Genomic DNA, 20,686 nt, shown 5'->3' with positions numbered 1-20,686 from the left:
TTTATTGTGTCCAGGGAGCGTGAGCTCACTTATTCACCCGGGATCATTGTTAGGTCAGCTTTTGAGGTGAACTGTAGTTCTCTGTCAGGGGACTGCAAACTGGTCTCCCACACAGCCTCCTGAGTGCAGCCCATGATCGAGGCGTACAGACAGCTTGGAGTGAGCCAAAGCAGGGAAGGGCTGCGTGTGGCCATGTGTCTATGGGTGTCCAGCCAGGCCAAAGGAGGGCTGTTAACTGGATGCTGTGGCCGGGAGTTGGGGTGAGTCCGGTTGAGGATCCTGAGCTGGGACTGCTCCTGGCTATGTTGGGTTAGATAAAAGTCATGTTCTCTTCTTAAGTGTGTTGCTTATTCTTATTACTAACTCTTATCCCCATCACACACGTTCTGCAGGGACCATTGGTCTTTGTGCTGAGGCATATGGCTGGGATCCAGGACTCGGGACCCCCTCCCCAACTATAAGCATCCCCCCATCTGACGCTCTGTTCCACTTCAGACCCCAGAGCCCTCACTTTGCCTGGCAGGTGCCTTACCCACAAGCCAGAGGTGGGGAATTAGCTCAAGCGGTAGTGCTTGTGCTTTGCATGCAAGAGGTAGCAGGATTGATGCCCACATTCTCCAGCCACTCATCTGTTGTTTCTTCTCACTTCCTCCTGGCCACTGTGGACAGCCTGCCTGCCTCGTCTTTCTCCTGTGTTAGCTCCCTGTCATTAGCAGTAGGCAAAAGAGCAAAAGCCATCTCTCACTGTGCTTTAGGGTATGTCTACACTGCATGGTTGTTGACAAAACTTTTCTCTTTTGCGGGTACTTAAAAAAGCCCCCCGCAAAAGACAAACGTTTTGCCGACGCAAGCAGCGGTGTGAACGCGGCTTTGTCGGCAGGAGCGCTCTCCTGCCAACAAAGTTTATGCCGCTCGCGGGGCTGGAAGTATTTTGTCAGCAAAAGTGCCAACAAAATACCACAAAGAGCGTTCACACACACTGACTTTTAGCGACAAGACAGTGTCGACCCAGCCTTGTCGCTAAGAACTGCGTGGTGTAGACAAGCCCTTAGTGGGTCACAACTGAGAATAGTAAATTCAGGACAAAGTGCTGAGAAATGGGGCAGGCACCCCCAAAAAGCAGTGGTCATTCTCTGATAAGAGATACCAAACCAGCAACCAAAGTAAACTTCTGTTTCACCCCACTGGCTAACAAGAAGTCAGAAAAGCAGTCTCCTTAGGCATTCCAGTCCTTTTATTGCCACCAAAAACACTGAATTTACTGCTGAGTGGTTATTTGAAGCCAATTTCATCAAACAAAAGGGTTCTTCAGATCCTAAAGGACCAGCCACATACCCAGGTCGATATACAACACAGATCTTACAAGAAGTGGAAGATTGGACAAATGACCAGGGAGGACTATAAAAATATTGCTCAGGCATTCAGGAGTGAAATCAGGAAGGCCAAATCACACTTGGAGTTGCAGCTATGTTAAGAGTAACAAGAAGGGTTTCTTCAGGTATGTTAGCAACAAGAAGAAAGTCAAGGAAAGTGTGGGCCCCTTACTGAATGAGGGAGGCAACCTAGTGACAGAGGATGTGGAAAAAGCTAATGTACTCAATGGTTTTTTTGCATCTGTCTTCACAAAGAAGGTCAGCTCCCAGACTGCTGCACTGGGCAGCACAGCATGGGGAGAAGGTGACGAGCCCTCTGTGGAGAAAGAAGTAGTTCGGGACTATTTAGAAAAACTGGACGAGCACAAGTCCATGGGGCTGGATGCGCTGCATCCGAGGGTGCTAAAGGAGTTGGCGGATGTGATTGCAGGGCCATTATCTTTGAAAACTCATGGCGACTGGGGGAGGTCCCGGATAACTGGAAAAAGGCTAATGTAGTGCCCATCTTTAAAAAAGGAAGAAGGAGGATCAGGGGAACTACAGGCGAGTCAGCCTCACCTCAGTCCCTGGAAAAATCATGGAGCAGGTCCCCAAGGAATCAATTCTAAAGCACTTAGAGGAGAGGAAAGTGATCAGGAACAGTCAGCGTGGATTCACCAAGGGGAAGTCATGCCTGACTAACCTAATTGCCTTCTATGATGAGATAACTGGCTCTGTGGATGAGGGGAAAGCAGTGAATGTGTTATACCTTGACAGGTCTGGAATGATGGAATCTCTGCCTTGCCCTGCCTTCTGCCAGCAGTAAGCATGAGCAGGATGGAAATGGTTTCCCTTCCCAAGAATTGGGCATTTTATCCCTTTTCACAGGGGTAAACATTAATGTCAATTCACTTGTTGCAAAAGAGCATTCACAAGGATTGATGGCATCCCGTGCCGTTTGTTTACATCCTTGGCCTTTGAAGATGGTTTGGACAATCCCCATTGTGACTTTTAACTCGTTCCTGAACCTTTGAGTGTCTTCAGTTATTGGCTCTTCTTTTCCCTCCGGGGTCCCTTCAGCACGGATCCTGCATCCAGTCACAGTCTTGGGGCTGTGGTGTCACCAGGGCTGTCCTTAGAATTTATGGGACCATACGCAACCTCCCTGCCCCCCACACATGCCCCCCACGTGACTTGTTTCCGGCCCAGGTTGGCCCCATGCTCTCCCCTCCCCATTGTACATTACCTGGGGCAGTCCAGCAGGGATGGGGTTAAATGCCTGGCTGTTGTGGAGTGGGGAGCGGGGAGCCGTGGCTAGGAGGAACTGGTGGTGGCCCCGGGCCCTGCGCCTTGGGGGGCCTTGCACTTCAGGGGGATGCGGAAGCGTGGTGCCCAGGACGACCCAGATGGTTAGCAGGGGCCTGGAACCAGCAGCAGGGGTCGGGCCCAACCCCGCACTCACCGGCGGGAAGCAGGGCGACCCAGCCCCAGCCTGCTCCACTCTGCGCTCCCAGCGTCGCTCGGAGAAGGGGGCTTGGGGGAAGGGTGGATGGGGGCGGAGCAGGGCAGGAGCTTGGGGGAGGGTTGCAGTGGTGGTGGAGCAGGGGCAGGAAGAGGTGGGGGTGGGGCCTGGGGTGGAGGGGGGTTGTCCCAGGCCCCACACCCCCTAGAGATGGCCCTGGTTGCGGTAACCAGGTAACCTCTCCCCCCAGCGTTTGCATGTTGACGTCACCATAATTTGGGGCACCACCGGGACAGCAGGTAAGGGACGGCCTTGGGGGTCACAGACTCTGGTGAGGGGGGGATGCAGGGTGCTCCTGCACACTGGCAGGCCCTGTCTGGAGCTGTCCCCCAACCCCAGGGCTGCACATCTGCAAGAAGCCCATCTTCCCTCTTGGGATCAACCTGACGCCCTCACCCCCAGGACTGAGTCCTTCTCCAGCCCCCTTCCCTCAAGGGCTGTGACATGGGCTCTGGGGGTTAAGAAACTCCTCCCTCTGTCCAGGTGTCCCTGACACCAGCAGCGTTCTTTCCGCTGCTTCCTTTGTGCTGCCAGACAAGGGGAAGACACCCCCGGCCCCAGCCAGCCGGGTCATTTCCATCTGCACACACAGGCATGTTCAGCCTGAAGGCTCCTTGGATTCAAACCCTTGGCTGTTACAGAGGCAGGGGCTGAATTTTGCCTTAAAGAGATACCATCCTTTTCCACAAGTATGTCAAAATGGATGTCCTTGTGAATCCCAACTCCCACTCCCCCTGGGGATCAGATGTGCCTGAGCCCAACAGGGTAAAACTGGACATATGCCCTGGGGCCTGGAGGGAGAGCCCGTCTGCCACCACCCCATGTCCCCGAGGGGTTGGCTGTGTGACTGCTTTCCTCTGAAAGGTCAGCTACACAGTTCACGCTCTGAGGCTGAGTTCCAGGCTGGTGGCCTGGGGGAGTGTTGAGGGCAGGTAGAGGTTGAGTCAGCCCCTCTTTGTGGGGCATCCATCCCCAGGTGACCAGCATGAGAACATTCCTGTGCTAACAACATGACTTCCCCAGGGTGCTGGCTGGGCACACTCACCTGCTGAGAGGGTTTGTCAGGGCTTTCATTCTCTCCCACTGAAGCTTTCCTAGACATTTTCCCATCTTTTTCAAAAGACCTTTCCCTGTTTTCCTTTCCTAGGGCCCCCTCTAAGCAACCATCCCTGGTGCTCTCTAGGGCCAGGTCTATGCTTTCCTCAACTGCAGAACTCTGGCTGTGAACAATTGGAACAGCTTGTTCAGTGACAGGCACCTCTTCGACCCCTTTGTCTCTGAGGGCACTGGGCAGGCTGCCTTCTGCTGCGCTGCAGGAGTTCATCTCGGCACCTCCCTTTGCTGCTGGAGACAAGCTGCTTCTCCCTACTGCCGCGGTGTCAAAGAGACTTTCTCTGTCTCTCTTAGCTTCTGGAATTTCCCCCTCCTCCCTGGGATCTCAACACAAAGATGCATTTCTGCTGTGGGTGACCACATCCACACCCTTAGCCACATGAAAAAATAATTCCCAGTAAGCATGTCAGCGGGGAAGTCATCCACCGCCCCCATTTGTCAATCACTTTGTAAACCATCATTCTCTGTGCACCATGGCTAAAGGTACAAAACTCCTAGATCGTCTCCTTAACACAAGCTCTGCCATTGTGCCAGGCAACGGGTTCGATTTTGGAAACGCACTCGACTTAACCAGAGAATTTTGTGTCCTGTATCTTTTCATCCCGTGTCTACTCTGTCCTTGATTTACCAGCCGTAATAGGCTTCATCTCTAACTCTGCAGGGCCAACCCTCTCAAAACCTTTCAAGTAATCCTCAGGTGCTTCCGGGGTTTCTGTGCTGAGGACAGTGAATTAACGTGAACTGGCTGAGGCTTGTTTTTTCAGCTCAGGGCCCTGATTTCTCTCGTGCTCTGGGTAGTTCCACTGATCACACTTCCTCAGGCTCTTCCTTGACAGGAGATTTGTAATGGGAATTACTAGAGGAGGAATGGTCCTGGGGAAGTCAGTGCCCAGCCTCTCAACCCTGCTCCTTTGTCTTTGTTTAATGTACAGATTAAAGATAAAAGTATTGTACTCAATACGTTCAGTGTCCATACAATCTCTGTGCACGTTGGATTTGAAAAGTTGTCCTTCTTCGTCTGTACACCACAAGTGTCTATTTTAAATCAAAAGATTCATAATGCCCATGGGCTACTTCCCTATGATACACAGGGTCACAAACATCATGGTGAATAGGACAGATTACTAAGTAATCACAGTGGTTTCAGCCCCGTAGGATCACCTGTAAGGATTTTTCCTTCCTTTAAAGAGGGCAGAAACCAAACCCCATTCAGAAGATGCGGGAAATCTTACAGTAAATTCTTCCCACATGGTCCCCTTTGTAAAGCTCGTCTATCAGAGCTTGCCTTAGCACAAGAAAATAAGGCCACACAGTGGTAACCAGACAAACAAGACATCATTTACTACGGGGAAAAGGGCTAGGATAGGATAGAGAAGAGGCAGATTAACAAAACTTTAACTCTGGAACTGCTCCACTCTTACAAACAATTACACCCATGAGGTAATGTTGATGTTCTCTCTACTTTCTCTTGCAGTGAAAGCGATGGACGGATGCTGCTCTCTTGACATTGGACGTTAGGGATGGGCTTGTATGCTGGACACAGGAACGGGCGAGTATAAACCTAACTAAAAACCCTCCCTATCCCTCTTTGCGTCGTCTCTGCCTGGACGTTAGACCCTATCTACGCGGATTCAATCCGTGCGTGGGAGTGTGCTTCCCAACCCAAAATAATAAAGCAAATGGCAAAAGGTCACAACATTTTTTCCGAAGTCCAAGATGGCCACTTTATAGATAACCCAAAAGGTCCATGCCTTTCATCCCTTCTTTTACTAAAATTTGGCAGGGGCAACCAGCATTTTACACACCCGGAGACTGGATTTGACCAATCGGGGAATGTTCCGGGACAGGGTGACCCATCCAGAAGGGGGTTGTATATCTCCTCTGATAACTCCTCCCTCTGTCCTCTACCAATTGAAGTAGGTGTCAGCCCTGTAGGACCACCCCGAGAGGGGATTTGACCAAACAAGGAAGTGCTGTAGTGGAGTGACCTGCCCGCAAAAGGATCCCGTGATCCCTCTAAGAAGTCCCCCCCCCCTCTACCAATTGGTGAGGGTTTCACTCCTACCTTAGGCCATCTCAGAAGGGAAACATGTACCAATCAGAACAGGTATAGCCCGAAGGTCTAGGCCGTGATTTCTGTAAAAGACACCCTTGGAACGAGACGGCCTCTTCCACGCAGCGTTGTGTTGCGACTTCCAGGGCAATGCTGCCAGCCACGCAAACATGGAGCTCCAGAGATCGGCGGCTTCTGGCCTAGGCCTTTGGGCACTACCTATTCTGATCGGTACGTTTCCCTTCTGGGATGGTCTAAGGGGTGTGTGTGAAACCCTGACCGATTATATAGGACGGTGTGGGGATTTCATGGAGGGGTGATGGGCCCCTCTCACGGGCAGGTCTCCCCACCACAGCACTAACCCTATTTGGTGAAATCCCCTCTCTGGTTGGTCCTAAGGGGATGAGGCCCACCCCAACTGGGAGGAGTTCTCGGAGGGGTCACATGACCCACTTCCGGATGGATCACTCTGCCCCAGAAGTTTCCCCCATTGTTCAAATCTATTCCTGAGGTAGAGCAATGGAGATAAAACACCCCCAGATTGTTAGAGGAGTGGGAGGATCTCTTAGAGGGCTCACATGCCACTCCTTGCTTCTGCTCATGTTTGCATTTTGATCCCAAAAGTCTTATGTCACGGGGTCAGTCTCATGGTGACAGATGAGCGATGCCTTAGGGGTGACAGGGCAAGGTCCCATGGCTGAAACCAAATAACTGCCCTTAGCCTCAGGGTGGTTTGGCCTAATGGCCAGAGTCAAAATGGCTGCCCTCCCACTTAGGGCCGTGTGGGCTAACAACCAGAGTCCATGCGGCTGCCCTCTCCGTCGGGGCCATGTGGCCCAACGACCACAGTCCGTGCGGCCACCCTCTCCGTCGGGGCCGTGTGGCCCAGAGTCCGTGTGGCCGCCCTCTCCATTGGGGTGTGTGGCCCAGAGACCAGAGTCTGTGCCGCTATCCTGTCTCTCATGCCTGTGTGGCCTGATGGCTCCAGATAATATGGCTGCTCTCTCTCTCAGTGCTGTGTAGCCCAGAGACTAGAGTCAATATCGCTGCCCTTCAGCGCAGGGCTGTTTGCCTGAGAGTTCAGAGACAAGATGGCTGCCCCTCCTCTTGGGGCTGTGCAGTCTAGTGGCACACTGGGGAGGTGGGCTGCCACCAAGGATGGATGGCGGCCAGGGCAGGGGGACCTGGGCCCTTGTTACTCCACCGGGTCCTAGCCCAAGGCCTTGTCCATGGCCAATGTGTTTGCCATTGAGTCAGTGGGGATCCAACCAGAACATCTGACGTCACTCAGCATGACAATGGCTAGTTCACCAAGGTTACTTCCTACGAGATGTCTCTAGGCCATGGGCTGGGGGTCTCTGGGCTCCCAGCCTGGGAATCTCCCAGAGACTCTGACCTCCCCTGCACGTCTGCAGGCCCCTGGTGATGCGGCTGGGTCTCGGCTCCTCGGGGCTCTGCGGTCTGGGGCTTCAGCTGCTTCTGGACTGGAGCCTACAATGTGCATCCTCCATTTTCGGCACTCTGTCTAGACAGAGCTGAGCTGCTCCCTTTCACACTGGTGCTCCAGCTGTAGCATGTCCGGCAGGGCTGGGGAGGGGCTTGGCTTCCTCCGCCTAGACTATGGTGTTATGTGTGGCTGGTGCACCCCGGCACATCCTGCTCTGCCTCTTCTGTCTCCTCCTTCCCATGCAACAGCTGCTTTGGCGTCTCACAAGAGATGTGATCAGCGGTGGGCTCAGTTGGCTCCTGTTAGCCTCTAGATGTCTGTAGGAGGGAGAAAGGGCAGGAACACAAATCAGAAGAACAAAACCTTCAAGCAGGGTAGTTTTCCACGGCACAAACTCCAGCCCCCCACTGCTCGTTTGCAACTTCCCTGAGAGTTGGCATTGCTTAAAGACAGCACCCATCCTCCGCAAGCTCCGCTGCCCGGTGGGCTGGCAATGGTTGAAGGGAGTCGGGGAGAATTTCTCCTCTGTCCGCCTGGCTCTGATGACTGAGGGAATCACATGCGAGAAGCTCTGTGAATGTCGGGCTCGGTGCAGTGGGGTGAGATGTCAGACATGGAGCCCAAAGGTGGGGTTGTCCTGACTCTGCAGTAACTTCATTACAGTCAGAGAGATTTCAGAGCTCAGCTATGGGTTCTGCCCTGTAACCGTGTGTGGGGATGGGGCAGAAGTGGGGCAGTGATGCACTCATGAAAGGAGTAGGTCTAAGGGGGGGGTCCGTGCTGCAGCCACTAAAGCTCCTGCGTGCTGCGTTCCGGCCGGGCCGGCTCTGCCTGGCTGGGGTGGGGGCGAGGCAGCTCCGCGCGCTGCCGTTCCCCCACCCAGCCGCGTTGCCGCGACGACCACCGCACCAGGAACCTCTGTCCCGGGTGCTGGTCTTGTCTGTAGGCTCCGCCCCCCACAGCTCCCATTGGCCGGGAATCGTTAATCCCGCCCTGGCCCTACTCCCCAGCCCGTTCCAATCCTGCTCTTGACTCCTGACTCCGGCTCCAACCCTTGGCTCCCCTCGGCTCGACCTCCACCACCCTGACCACTAGGCCCCACCGCCACTGCTCACACCACTGGGCCCAACCAACCGTGCTTTGGTGTCCGACACCAGCAATATGTAGGAATCGTTCACCACACTGCTTTCCATGCGTATGGCCCTGCCTTTGTCAGCACTGGTTTTCATCTGCCATTGTGCTGCCCAGTCACATGGCTTCATTAGATCCCTTTCAACTGCTTCAAAGTCTTCTCTACGCCTGACTAACCTACATAATTTTGTGTCATCTGCCAATATCCACCTCGTTGTTCTGTCCCGGTTCCAAATATAAGAACATAAGAAAGGCCAGACTGGGCCAGACCAAAGGTCCATCTAGCCCAGTATCCTGTCTTCTGACAGTGGCCAATGCCAGGTGCCCCAAACGGAATGAACAGTCAGGTAATCATGTAGTGATCAATCCCCTGTCACCCATTCCCAGCTTCTGGCAAACAGAGGCTCGGGACACCAAAAAGTTGATAACCGTCTGTTGTACCTATCATAGCAGGACAAAGAGGTCTTCTGTGTCGGTCCCGGTTCCCTAGTCGAATGCAGAACCCGACACGAGATTTCCAAGCTTCTGCAGCCATTTGTAATGTCTCTTGAGGATGCACCCTGTGGTCCTGTCAAATGTCAAAGGCACTTCCTGAAAAGCTGAAACAAAGAGGAAACGGGTTGAAAGCCCCATGGTGCTGATGTGACTGGTGCCTAGGAAACCTCCCCTTCAGATGGCCATCGCCACAAGCTATTAGCTACCCAAGAGTCTGGGGGCACAGAAACAACAACTCTGCTACTCCTAAAATAGCCCTGGACAGAGAGGAGACCCCATTCGTGTGTAACTTTCCCCTCCCCCAGCATATACCCGGTCACACACACGTCCACACACTAAAACCCAGGCAGGTGGGGGCAATTGTTCTTGGGATGTAACAAAAAAGTGACAACAGCAGAGGTGTTAAATCATCAAACATTTATGCACGGATCCGCAAAGGAATTTAGACTGAAATCCTTTGTGGCCCTGTGACTTCATTCCTTAAGAGGTCACAGGGAAAGATGTTTCCCATGTGCGCTCAGGGGATTTCCTATGAGCAGATAAACAACCTCTGAATGGTTCCCTGGCCTGCAATCACTCCATTACAGGGAGGGCAGGTGATGAATCTTCCCTACAGAGGGTAATTGTCATCATCATCATCATGCTTAATAATAACAACAGCCCTTTTCAGTTCTGTCAGGCCTTCCTTTAGAGACTTTCTGACTTTTATGAAGACAGTCTCCTCACACAGCTCTAAGGCTACCTCTATCCTAGGAGCTAGGGATGGTTATCCCCTGCTCCCATACACATATTGTGGGACCTCGATGAAAGCTCGCGTGACCATCCTTCTTCCTTAAACGTTGTCCTTAGCCAGAGAGGGACACATTCAAACCTGTGTTCAGGCCCTGTGCTGCACCCCTGTACTTCCCACAGAGGCAAAAACACACAGAGCTATTTCCTTACCTTCATACAGGCGGGAGATGCCATCTTCATTCACGGTTTCAGACAACAAGTCGCAGTAATGGCGGATAGTATTTCCTAGACATACAATGGATCTCATTACTTTTCAAATCCTTCGCTGAAAACTGCTAAAGGTGCAGCCATTCCCCCAAAACAGCCGTTGGGAAATTAAATATATTCCTTACATCTGCTCACAAAGCACATAAAAGGATCAGAAGCCTAGAATTTACTGATTGGCTGATTTCCAAAGGAGACTGAATTCACATCATGCTGGTTTCCACTAGGCGCAGCCAAAGAGTTGTTGTGGGTAGGGGAAGTTGGTGCGGTCAATACAGCTAAATTGCTCCCTTCATCTTGGAATACATGTTAATTCTGTCTCTCTCTCAATCACACACACACCAGAAGTCTAGAAAAGGGCTTTGAAGGAAGCAGTTCAAAAAAGATCAAGTGAATTTGCTCTGCTTACCAGTGAACAGGCCTGCAGAATGTCTTATTGTTGTCTGTGAGCTTTCCTGGTACTCTAAGGACTGGAACAGGAATTTGGGGATGTGGCTCTCGTTGTTCTGCATCTAGGAGGAAAGAAGGAAGAAATGCACAATATACAAATGACGTGTTCTTCCCACAGCGAAGAGGCCAGGAAAGCCAAAGCACACAGCCAGGGCAAAGCAACAGCCAGTATGAGCCCATACACCATAGCAGCACCTCTCTGGAGTTACTATTGTGTTCTCCAGAACCTCAGCTTTCATTTTAAAAGACAGAAGGTTTGGAGGTCTGACAGTTGTGAAGAAAAATTTCAAAAATGTGAAGGGATTGTAATTCATGCAGAAATGAACCAGCAGAGAGCCTGGAATAGAGTCCTGCCACTCGACCGAAGCAGATGGGTACTCAGGGTGTGGGGTTAGAAAGGTCTCCTTCAAGTCACCATTCACAACTCTCAAGGCACAAGGAATTCACCTACCAAGCACTTCCAGACACACTTCAGGAGCTGTGAGGAGCCATCCCAGGCCATGCTGCGGAACAGCGTCTTCAAATGAGCCCACCTGAGAAACACTGCGCAGCGGAAGAGCATCAGTTTGCATCTCTGCAAGAGAAGGTGAGACCAAGAGGGTTCTCACTAAGAGAGGGATTGTCTCGGGGACATCGAACCTTCCCTGTCCCTTTTCTCCTGCTTTTCGTGCTCGTTGAGATTCCTGTCATTTGTTCTACACAGTACTGTGCTCAGGAGAGGGAACTGAGACTTGGCTGGAGAGAGCCAGAGCCATCCTGTCTTTGGATGGTTTGGGTTGGTTGCCCAGGGCCCTGTGCTTTGGGGGGCCCTGCACTTCAGGGGGATGCAGGACCTGGGCCGTGCCGGGGCCAGCAGCAGTACTCCTAGCCCCGCTAAGCTATACCCCACCTCGCCGGCTTCCAGCGTCGCTCGGGAGAGGAGGGGGCGGAGGCGGAACAGGGGCAGTAAGAGCTGGGGTGGGGGCTTAGGGGAAGGGGTGGAGTGGGGGGATGGATGGAGGGGGGGTGGATTGTCCCAGGCCCAGTGCCTGCCTATGGGCAGCCCTGGAAAGAATCATAAGAGATCTCCACAACTCAGTCCTTCTCTGCAAAGAAACTGTATGAGAGCGTGAGTCAGCTTTGGGATCCCAAAGAGTCGGACCAAAGAGGCACACGGATTAGGCTTCCCTCCACATCCCAGTTGGCCCTACGAAAGAAGGCAATGTCTGGTGAATGTTGGGAAGCGAGGACCTGCTGGAAAAGGTCTCTCAGGAGGTCCAGGGAAGCAGGCAGGGCAGCTGCACCCACTTTCCAGAAGGCTGTGGGTATCACAGATATCAGCTCCCTGAACCGAAGGGCACTTACAGATCTGTGCTCCCTTTTCTTTTGCTGTCTCTTGTTGGGAACCTTTGGATGCAGCAGCCCAAAGGCCTGAGGCCTGTCTTTGCAGTAGAGGGTCAGGACTCTTCCTCAGAAGAAGGCTTTTCTTCCAACTTGTGCTGTGTGCTCTGAGGATGGATGAGGCACTAGGCTCCAACATGGAGTGAAGCAGGGAGGAGAAGACTCTGCTTGGGGAAGGGGCTCTGGCCATTAATGGAGTGGGGGATAATGGCTCTTTGCTCTTAAGGAAATAACAACCGTGGCACTTACCAGTGTCACACTCTCCTCCTGGTCTTGAAGATGCAGCAGCAGCGGGAGCAAGCAGTTGATCATTTCCTGCTGCACACTGCGTTTGTCTGGGTCTTTCACCCTGCTCACCACGTTGCCAAGCAGTAAAATGGCAGCGGAGCGCACACTGCCCCTCTCCTGGCAATGACAGACAGGGAGTGGGGAAGCCCAGTTAAAGCCAGGCAGTATCAGAGCGTAACGCGACAGAGTCATAATCCGCCCGCTGCTTTGGTTCCCCCTGTGTTAACTGACTTGGCTCACGGGAGCAGTGAGGCCACCAGGCCAGTGCCATAGACATCTTATGCAGAACAGGGCCTGAGACACTGTGCTGGGCAGTGCAGCCCCATGGTGTCCCAGACGCAATTTCTGTCTGGAGAGCAACGAACCCTAGAACCCTAGAAGATTAGGGGAGGGGGAGGGAAGGCTGCTGGAGACTGGTCTGGGGAAGGGGAGAAGCAGCTGGTGGAGCCTTGCAGGGATGTGTTGCTACAAAACACAGCAGTTCTTTTGCTCTTCAGTTCCCTGAGAGCCGGGCCATTCCCGACCCACCTCTTTCCTGCTGGGAATCTCCCCCTCTTTGGGGGCTGGTGTTCTCCAGACAGCTGGTCATCTGCCCAGTGCCAGGCCCCCTCTCCCCCAGGCCAGGCTGCAGCAGGGGCTGGGAGCAGGGCGCTGAGGCTGAGGTTTGCCGAGAAGAGCTCTGACAGGGAAGTGGCTGAGTAGGAGATTCCCCACCCATGGCGGGGGCACTCCTTGGAGGCTCCATGGCAGGGCTGAGGGGCGTGAGGCAAGGGGATGGGGAGAGAGAGACAAGGGCATCAGAGGCAGGCGGAGGGGGGGGTGGGGAATGGACTTATCCTGTGGTTCCCAGCCTTACTTCAACAATGAAGGGGCGAAGGCTGACTGCAATGTCCTGGGAGAGGGAGCCAAGCCCCTCCCCGTCGAGGAGGTAGATGATGTCTCCAGCTTTATGCATGGCCTCCATGACACACCCTCCATCCCTGTCACAGAACGTGTCCATGATCGCTGGCAGCTGGGCCCGTAACAAATGCACCTGCAGGAATGAAGAAGGCAGCTCATTACTATCCTGGGTGACAGCCTGGAGCACATGCTGGACCATCCCACTCCCACCTATGAGAAACCACGACTGGCACAGCCCCCCAACAGGGCAGAAAGGCATTCTCCTCTCACTCAGTGCCAGCTGCTCACTGTAACCTTTGTCTTTGCTCACCCCGCCTCCCCCATTGCATCACATCTGCAATCAGGGGTCAGCTCACGGGAGCAGGGACCACGTCATGCCTTGATTCGCTCAGTAAAGCACCTCCAACATTTGAGTGCCGTGCGTTAAACAACAAGGCTTGTGTGGGGATTTCGCTCTCATTTCTGAGCTATTCGATAGACATCAGCTTCCTTGGTCCCCGGGCAATCCACGCCTCTCACCTTTGCTGGCTGGAGCACAACCCTGCCAAGGCCTCGCAGACTGAGTCTACGTATGATGGGATTTTTGTCTTGGGTCCATTCCATGAGCTGTGCCTGGAGCTCTGATTTTGTCAGTATCGTCTCAATGGAAGGACTCTGGAGAAACTGGAAAGAGCCAAATCAACATCCGGTTGAGGAGCAGAAGTTTTATTGTGGGGTCTGTTCCCTGGACAGTCATCTTTACCAAATGGCCACTTAGTCCCGTACAAAGTCTCTGGTGTGTAGGGAGCCAGTTGCTGCTCTTTCAGTCGGTTCATTCCCAGAAGTTAGACTAATGCACAAGTCACAAATAAACCCCCAGGGAAAGGGGACTCTCCAGGCCCCATTGAGTGCATGGAGCGACCCCTGGGGCAGAAGAAAAGCAGAACCACCAGGAAAAGGTGAGGAGAGAAGCATGGCCTTGGTGCACTGGAGAAACATCTCTTCTTGTCACATAATCCCATCTAGGCACATCCAGCCAGGAGCGATCTCACCCTGTCTCTCCCTCCCTCTCTCTGCCATGCCCCACAACCATCCATGTGTGGAGAGGAGCTAGCTGGCTGTGGGCTGCTGAGCTCCTGACAATGTGCCCCAGAGCTTACTGGCCTGAGCTGCTCTGCAGAAAGCCCACTTGTGCCTGTCAATTAATGAATCTCACCTCAGTGCAGAAAGTCATGGCGATATTTCTCTGCTCATCCTCCTTCTCACTCTGGACAATGGTGACGGCCTCTCTGAAAACTGCAGGGAGCTGAGGGTTCTCAAACTCGATCATGGCTCTGGAACATGGAACAGAAAGTCCCTTGTGGTTATCAAGGGGGAGAGAGAGTTCCTCTCTAGTTGCTGGGCTGAGATGGCAGCTGGAACAGAGGAATATTTCACACGGAAATCCCAGTCCCAAGAGAGACCCAATGAAGAGGAAACTTTGGGCTCCTACCTTGCAATCAGGCCAACACCCTGCGAGTAGTAATATCAGGAGGATATCATGTCCCAACCCTGCTGTAACTGGATGCCGGCAAATTCCTTCCAGTATCCGGGCATGGAAAAAAGAGTCTTCACAGCCTCCACTGACATGCTAAAGACAAAAAAATCCCAGTGTCAGGCAACGAGATCAGCCCCAAGCATGGCAAATCTGCACAAGCCCTGGAACACACAGCATGGTCAGCAGTAGCAAGCCTCCCCGAGGACAGGTCCTGTGTGATATCATGGTGCTTCTCTGCCCAATGGGCCCTGTCTACACCACAGATTCATTGAGTTTGTAACCAGTTAGTGACACTGTAGCTTCTTAAGCTGGTTGGTGCCATCACTCAATACGGTCGAATACTTGAGTCTTTACTGTGACAGGTAACAGGACACAAGCGGGCATGTGGGGCCAGATCCTTAGTTGGTGTAAGTGAGCAAAGCTGTGTCAGTTTACACCACCTGAGGTAGCCTCTAGCGCTCTGTTTTTCCCATGTAGTTTGAAGCCCCTAACTGTGCCCACAGAACCAGTTGAATTGGTCCCTCTTCCTCCTGTCTGCCTGTGACGCTGACATCCTGCGGTGCCTGGCCCCATGTGCTGCTGGTGTGGCTCTGTCTGTGTTCTGGGATGGAGGCCCACAGATTTGATCAGCAGGCCCTGATAAAACCACTGACACCTTGGCAGGTGGTACATGTGGATGGATGCACAAACATGGCTGCTGCCTGACTGTGTTGTGAAAGCAGCTGGCCTGTGGATGGAGTCAGATGAGCGAGTGTGACTCACAAGAACACACGTCTCTCAACCCTTTCCCCTCAAGAGAGACCTGCACCGAACTGAGCCTGGGCGAACTACAGCACCCGAACAAATGATGGCCATGAACAGACCACATGTGTTTAGCAGAACAAATCTGTTCTTCCTTTTCCTTTCAGTCATTACCTTAGGGGGCTGAGGCAGCTGGATCCCTCCTCAGGGCTGGATGTCTCGCTGGCCCTGTAGGTCCCTGGCAAGCGCAGATCCATCACATACTGCACTTGCGTGACGTAGAGGATGAGCATCTGGGGATACATTTCCAGGATGGCTTCTCGGTATCCCCATAGGAAAAGGACCTTGTAAATGGTCCTCATTGCCTGGAGGGGGGAAAGAATGAGATAGACACCGTGTCGCTTACTTCAACTGGCTTTCAGGAGCCTCCCCACAATACCCCACCCTGACCGTACAATCGAGTCGAGTGCTTCTGGTGAGGACGTGCACTGCCGACACAAGCAGCAAAGTGCAGACACACACAAGGGATGGAATTGCTGTGGCGGCTGTATGCCGAGGTAAGTTGGGTCGGCTTCATTGTGTAGCGGAGCCGTGGCCTGAAGCTAAGAAGGGGTGAAGCTCCCGCACACACACAGATTCACCATCCTGCCTGCGGTGGCGGGTTGGCAAAGTGACATCTCAAATCTCACTTACAGTCAGAGACACATTGCCGCTCTTCTCCTCCCGGCGTCTCTGCTTGAGCTTGTCCAGCAGCTGCTGCAGCACCTCCCTGGTGAGCTGTGGTTCTTCACCCAAAGCCTTCCACACCTCAATGGCACATCTGCAAATTCAGAAACAGAAGTCAGACCTTCCCTGCTTGGCCACCTCTTGCCCTCCCCAGGGAGAGACTTGGAGTGTAGGCAGGAAAGGCGTCGCTCAGAGGAGACACTGATTGGTGCAGAGAGGCTGAGGCAGGGCAAGTCCCTTCAGAGAACGTTCTATTTATTCCTTTCCCCTAATGGGCTATTGTTCCTGAAGCTAGCACCGCTGTTTCCAAGATAGTGACCATGTACTGACCACAGAGTGACCACCAAACTGTGACCCCAGACTGTGCAAAATTCTGCTCTGTTACGCTAGGGTCAGTCCCGAGGAACTTGCCTGACCTCATTGGAGTTACTCTGGCTATTTGGGGGTATAACTGAGACCCAGCATTTGGCCAAGTGTCTCTTAGCAGCTCAATCTTACTGCAGTGTGGTGGGCGGGGTCAGACACTGAATCAGAACATGCCCTGATAGGAGAGGATTCAGGAGCTTGGAAGGGGAGATTGTACTGCCCAGTGGGACAGAGGTGGAAGGAAACTAGTACTGAAATCCCCCTCCTCTCTTCTCTCCATTCTTGCTGATCTAAGCATTGCTGGTCCTCACAGGCATCTGCAGAGGAAGACTGCAGATGGATCCAAAAAACTCCAGTCATTGGACTTCCAACTTTGGTGAGGAAGGTCAGACATGGTGGTCAAACCCTGGGGACATTGAGTATTAGGTTGGACAAATCAAGAGTAAATGGCCTGGATTTAAGTTCTTCAGGAAGCTTGGCTGAAATTCTGTGCCAACGCTGCCGAGTTTCTATAGCTTCTGAGCACAGACCCTGGAAAGCACTGTGGCTGTTTCAAGGAATTCAAACCTGAAAGGTTTACAAATCAAACACTCAAATCAATGTGAAAACCAGCACTGTATTCCTCTGGTAACTGAATTGGGTAAGAAAGTCAATTTCTTTCGTGCTGCTCTTCAATTTGCTTTCCCATGCGACACAGATTTGTCTGTGGTCAGTGCAGAACTGAATTGCAGAGGATGCCAAGGAAAGCCGGAGTTTTGACCTCTGGCTAGGGTCCAGTTGGGTTTCACGGTCCCTAGGCACATGGGGATTGTGTTATGAACACCTCAGCTGGATGACTCTGCAAAGTGATGGGCAATAACCAGCAGGACTCAGAGTTCACAACATATTTAGATGAAAAGTGGCACTCACCCCTCTCAGAGCCATTATTCCCGGCTGTCTGCAGACTCAGGCAGGCTGCACTGCATTTACGTTCAGGTCATGTGTGGATGATTCTTTTTTCAACAATAAGAGCTGGAAATTTCTATCTTAAGAGATTTACCTCTGCTGCACAGCTCCATAAGGATGAGTGCATTTTTTCAGCACTTCCTCAGCCATGGAATAACTAAGGATCTGACTACAGGTATCAATCCTGCACTGGTCTCCAGGGTACAGACAGATGGGCCTCATGGGCCTTTTCCATCTCTGCCCTCTCTCACGCAATAGGGAGCAGCCACCCCTCATGACCCAGGGATGTGGAGTGAGCCCCAAAGTCATTTGTTGGCCCTGTACTGGAGCTGAGAGGAAGTGGGGTGACCCATCAAAATCAGGACAATGCTGGAATTCTCCAGAAAACTGGCACGTCTCCATCCCGGGGAGTGCAGGAGGAGGGGTTGGCTCCTCAGTGGCTGGGCCTGGGCACCTCCTCTTAGTGAGCATGGACAGATCTCTGCACAGCAGGAAACTCCCTCCAACTGTGTGAGCCCGACGGACCCTTCCCGGACGATGGCCTGTCAGTAGAAGCAGGAAGAGAAATAATGGCCTGAGGTGATAACAGAGCAGCTCCCTACCTGTCCGATGACAGTGTGTGCACCACACAGCTCAGAATCACGTCCTGGGGGTGTGAGCGAGCCAGCAAGGCCGTGGCCCTCAGCGCTGCTTTTCTGGCTCTGGGATCACAGATGTCGTCTAGCCACATTAAGATCCTTCCAACAATGTCTCCAACCTGGAAGAAAGCCAGAAAGTTGAGGGATGGATTTATCAATGAGTGGCCTCCTCCCAGGTTAACCCCTTCTGGCAGCCATGCAAACTGCCTCTCACCTCGGTTTCCCATCTCTGCTCCTCCATAATCTCAAGAAAGAGGCTTTGACAAGTCCAGTAACCCCAGTCTTCCTGAGGTCTCATTTAGCACCTTAAAGCTCAGAAACACACACAAAAGCCTTCTCCAAAACCTTACCGTGGGCACAGCTCAAACTCCCCTGATGTCCCAGGGCCTTCCCTGCCTTAGCAAACTGCTCCCAGCCCTGCTCTCAAGGGCTTCCCTGCAGGAGCCTTTCCTCCATCTCTGCAACTTCCTGTTGCTCTTTCTAGCACGAGCAGTTCCTCCAGACCAGTGGTTCTCAACATGTATGTGGCCCACAATGGAAACTAGGTTATGTGGGCCACATCCAATACTACCTGTTTGCCCCTGTGGATGTCCCAGGTAGAGAAGCACTGCTCCAGACCCAGCTGGTTCTACGGATTTACCACAGAGCCCATCCCAGAGATGGCAGGCAGGGCTACGTGGATGGGGCTAGCCAGCTCCAGGGCCCAGCCCTACTGAGAACCTCTACACTGCGGGATTTTAAAACCTGCCGTAACAAATCTTAAAGCCGGGTCTCTAACCTTGGGCTTGGGCTGTGGCACTGAGAACAGCAGTGCAGACATGGTGACTTGGGCTGGAGCCCAGGCTCTGAAGCCCCCTCCTCCCCTGGCTTCAGAGCTCAAGTTCCAGCCCAAGCCCAGAAGAGGCTGCATTGCTGTTTGGCCCCACAGTGCCAGCCCTGGGAGCCCAAGTCCATAGGGCCAGGCTTTACGGCGCCTGCTGCAGAGTTTGCAGCAGAGGGGAGACAGACCCAAAAGGTTTCAGAGTAACAGCCATGTTAGTCTGTATCCGCAAAAAGAAGAACAGGAGTACTTGTGGCACCTTAGAGACTAACAAATTTATTAGAGCATAAGCTTTCGTGGACTACAGCCACGAAATTTTATATATAAAATTTTATATATAAAATCTATATGCATCCGAAGAAGTGGGCTGTAGTCCACGAAAGCTTATGCTCTAATAAATTTGTAGTCTCTAAGGTGCCACAAGTACTCCTGTTCTTCTTTAGACCCAAAAGGGACAGGCCACCCCCTAGGGCTCTTCCATGAGGAATTGGTCATTGCTCTTTCCTCTCTCGAACAAGAAGCAGGAGCTACAACCCAGGTGGCTGGATTCTGTTGACCTGTTCTGCTAGCAGGAGTTAGAGCCCGGCACAAATCGATCTGCTGATTGAGGGGCCATTTGTTAACTTCCCGCTGGGACCTGTTGGAAACAGGGAACTCGGCCAGAGACAGGGACGACCTGCAGGGAACCCGAGGAACAGGCAGGTTTGGGGAGGAAACTCAGGCTGAGGATTTGGTTCGTTTATGAGTCTCCGAGTTTCCAGGAAAGCCAAAGCCTAGGAAGGGAATAAGTCTGCACTGACGCGCCATGGGCAGGCGGTATTTGGAGAAGGGCAGGAATGTCACCTATTTCCAGGCCAAGCGATGAAAGGCAACGTTGAAAGGACTGTAGGGAACGTGAACCCTGATTCCTTTCTCGATAACCCACCTGCGCAGGCTGGGGCAAGTCAAGGAGCTCTCTGGGCTTCAGTTTCCCCAGGTGTCCAATGGGTTGAATTCCTACCTCCCAGGAGGGCGGTGGAGTTTCATTAATCAGGGGGAGTAAATGATGCCGAGAGCCTCCTACCCAGGGGACGTAGAAATGAAGTCTGCCAGAGACCTCCCTAGGCCAATCTAATTGACGGGGGAGGCACTCAGATCTGTGGGGATGGGCAACAGGATCAGAGCTTGGGAGAGACAGAGAGAAAAGTGCAAAGCCAAATTCCTCCTGATACTTCAGCTGGAAAAACGAGGCCCTGCAGCATGTTTGAGGAAACCATGTCTGCTCCTGGAGCCTAATGTGGAGGCCCATCGGCAGACTAGGTAAGTGCTGCGCTGCCAGGGCTGGGGCTCTCGGCACCTTCAGTGTGGCTGGGCTGTCCTCAGGGACGTGTCAGAGCTCCAGCGGGCAGAGAGCACGTTACAAACCTGACGCTGCGGATCCCCGCGGCCAAGCGATGAATGGAAAGGGGCTGAGCCAACCTTCAAAGCACCATGCCAGTGTGTCCCGGCACTGGTTTCCTAGGAGAGGAAATTCTCCCCTCCCCCTCTCTGCGCAGCATCCCCCTGCCCCACGGCGGGAGTCTCTTACTCTCTCCATCTTGTCTCCGTGTAGAGATACGATGGCCCTCAGCTCTTCCTCTGCGGCTTTAAATCGCTCCAGGGTGGGTGTTGTCAGACCCTTCACAGCTCTCATCAGCAGGGCTTGGAGCTGGGCTGAGGAAAGCTGCTCCCCGGGGGTCTGCAATGAACAGGGACAAAGCCTGTTGGGACTGAGTATTTCCATTGGGCAGCTGCCCTGGAATAGTCTGTCCCCGCGGGAGGCTGGCAG

At 52.9% G+C, this 20,686-nt stretch overlaps 1 protein-coding gene and 1 long non-coding RNA gene across 2 annotated transcripts; both read right to left on the bottom strand.

Annotated features, from left to right (window-relative positions):
- Positions 1-5,303: 5,303 nt before the first annotated feature.
- Positions 5,304-10,131, bottom strand: LOC135976351 (uncharacterized). Its single transcript, XR_010593499.1, has 3 exons — positions 10,056-10,131; positions 9,060-9,217; positions 5,304-7,804 (listed from the first exon to the last, which is right to left on the bottom strand). It is a non-coding gene; the product is annotated as an uncharacterized LOC135976351 (long non-coding RNA).
- A 364-nt stretch (positions 10,132-10,495) lies between these two features.
- Positions 10,496-14,583, bottom strand: LOC112061721 (maestro heat-like repeat family member 5). Its single transcript, XM_065571841.1, has 6 exons — positions 14,323-14,583; positions 13,647-13,790; positions 13,084-13,260; positions 12,189-12,344; positions 11,011-11,133; positions 10,496-10,621 (listed from the first exon to the last, which is right to left on the bottom strand). The coding sequence occupies exons 1-6, from the start codon at positions 14,434-14,436 to the stop codon at positions 10,496-10,498; spliced, it is 840 nt and encodes a 279-aa protein (XP_065427913.1). The 5' UTR covers positions 14,437-14,583.
- Between the last annotated feature and the right edge of the window lie 6,103 nt (positions 14,584-20,686).

This window comes from Chrysemys picta, chromosome 17 (assembly GCF_011386835.1).
Source record: "Chrysemys picta bellii isolate R12L10 chromosome 17, ASM1138683v2, whole genome shotgun sequence".
NCBI classification, from domain to species: domain Eukaryota; kingdom Metazoa; phylum Chordata; order Testudines; family Emydidae; genus Chrysemys; species Chrysemys picta.
Note: the sequence above shows the minus strand (reverse complement) of the source record. Positions and strands in the feature narration are given on the sequence as shown.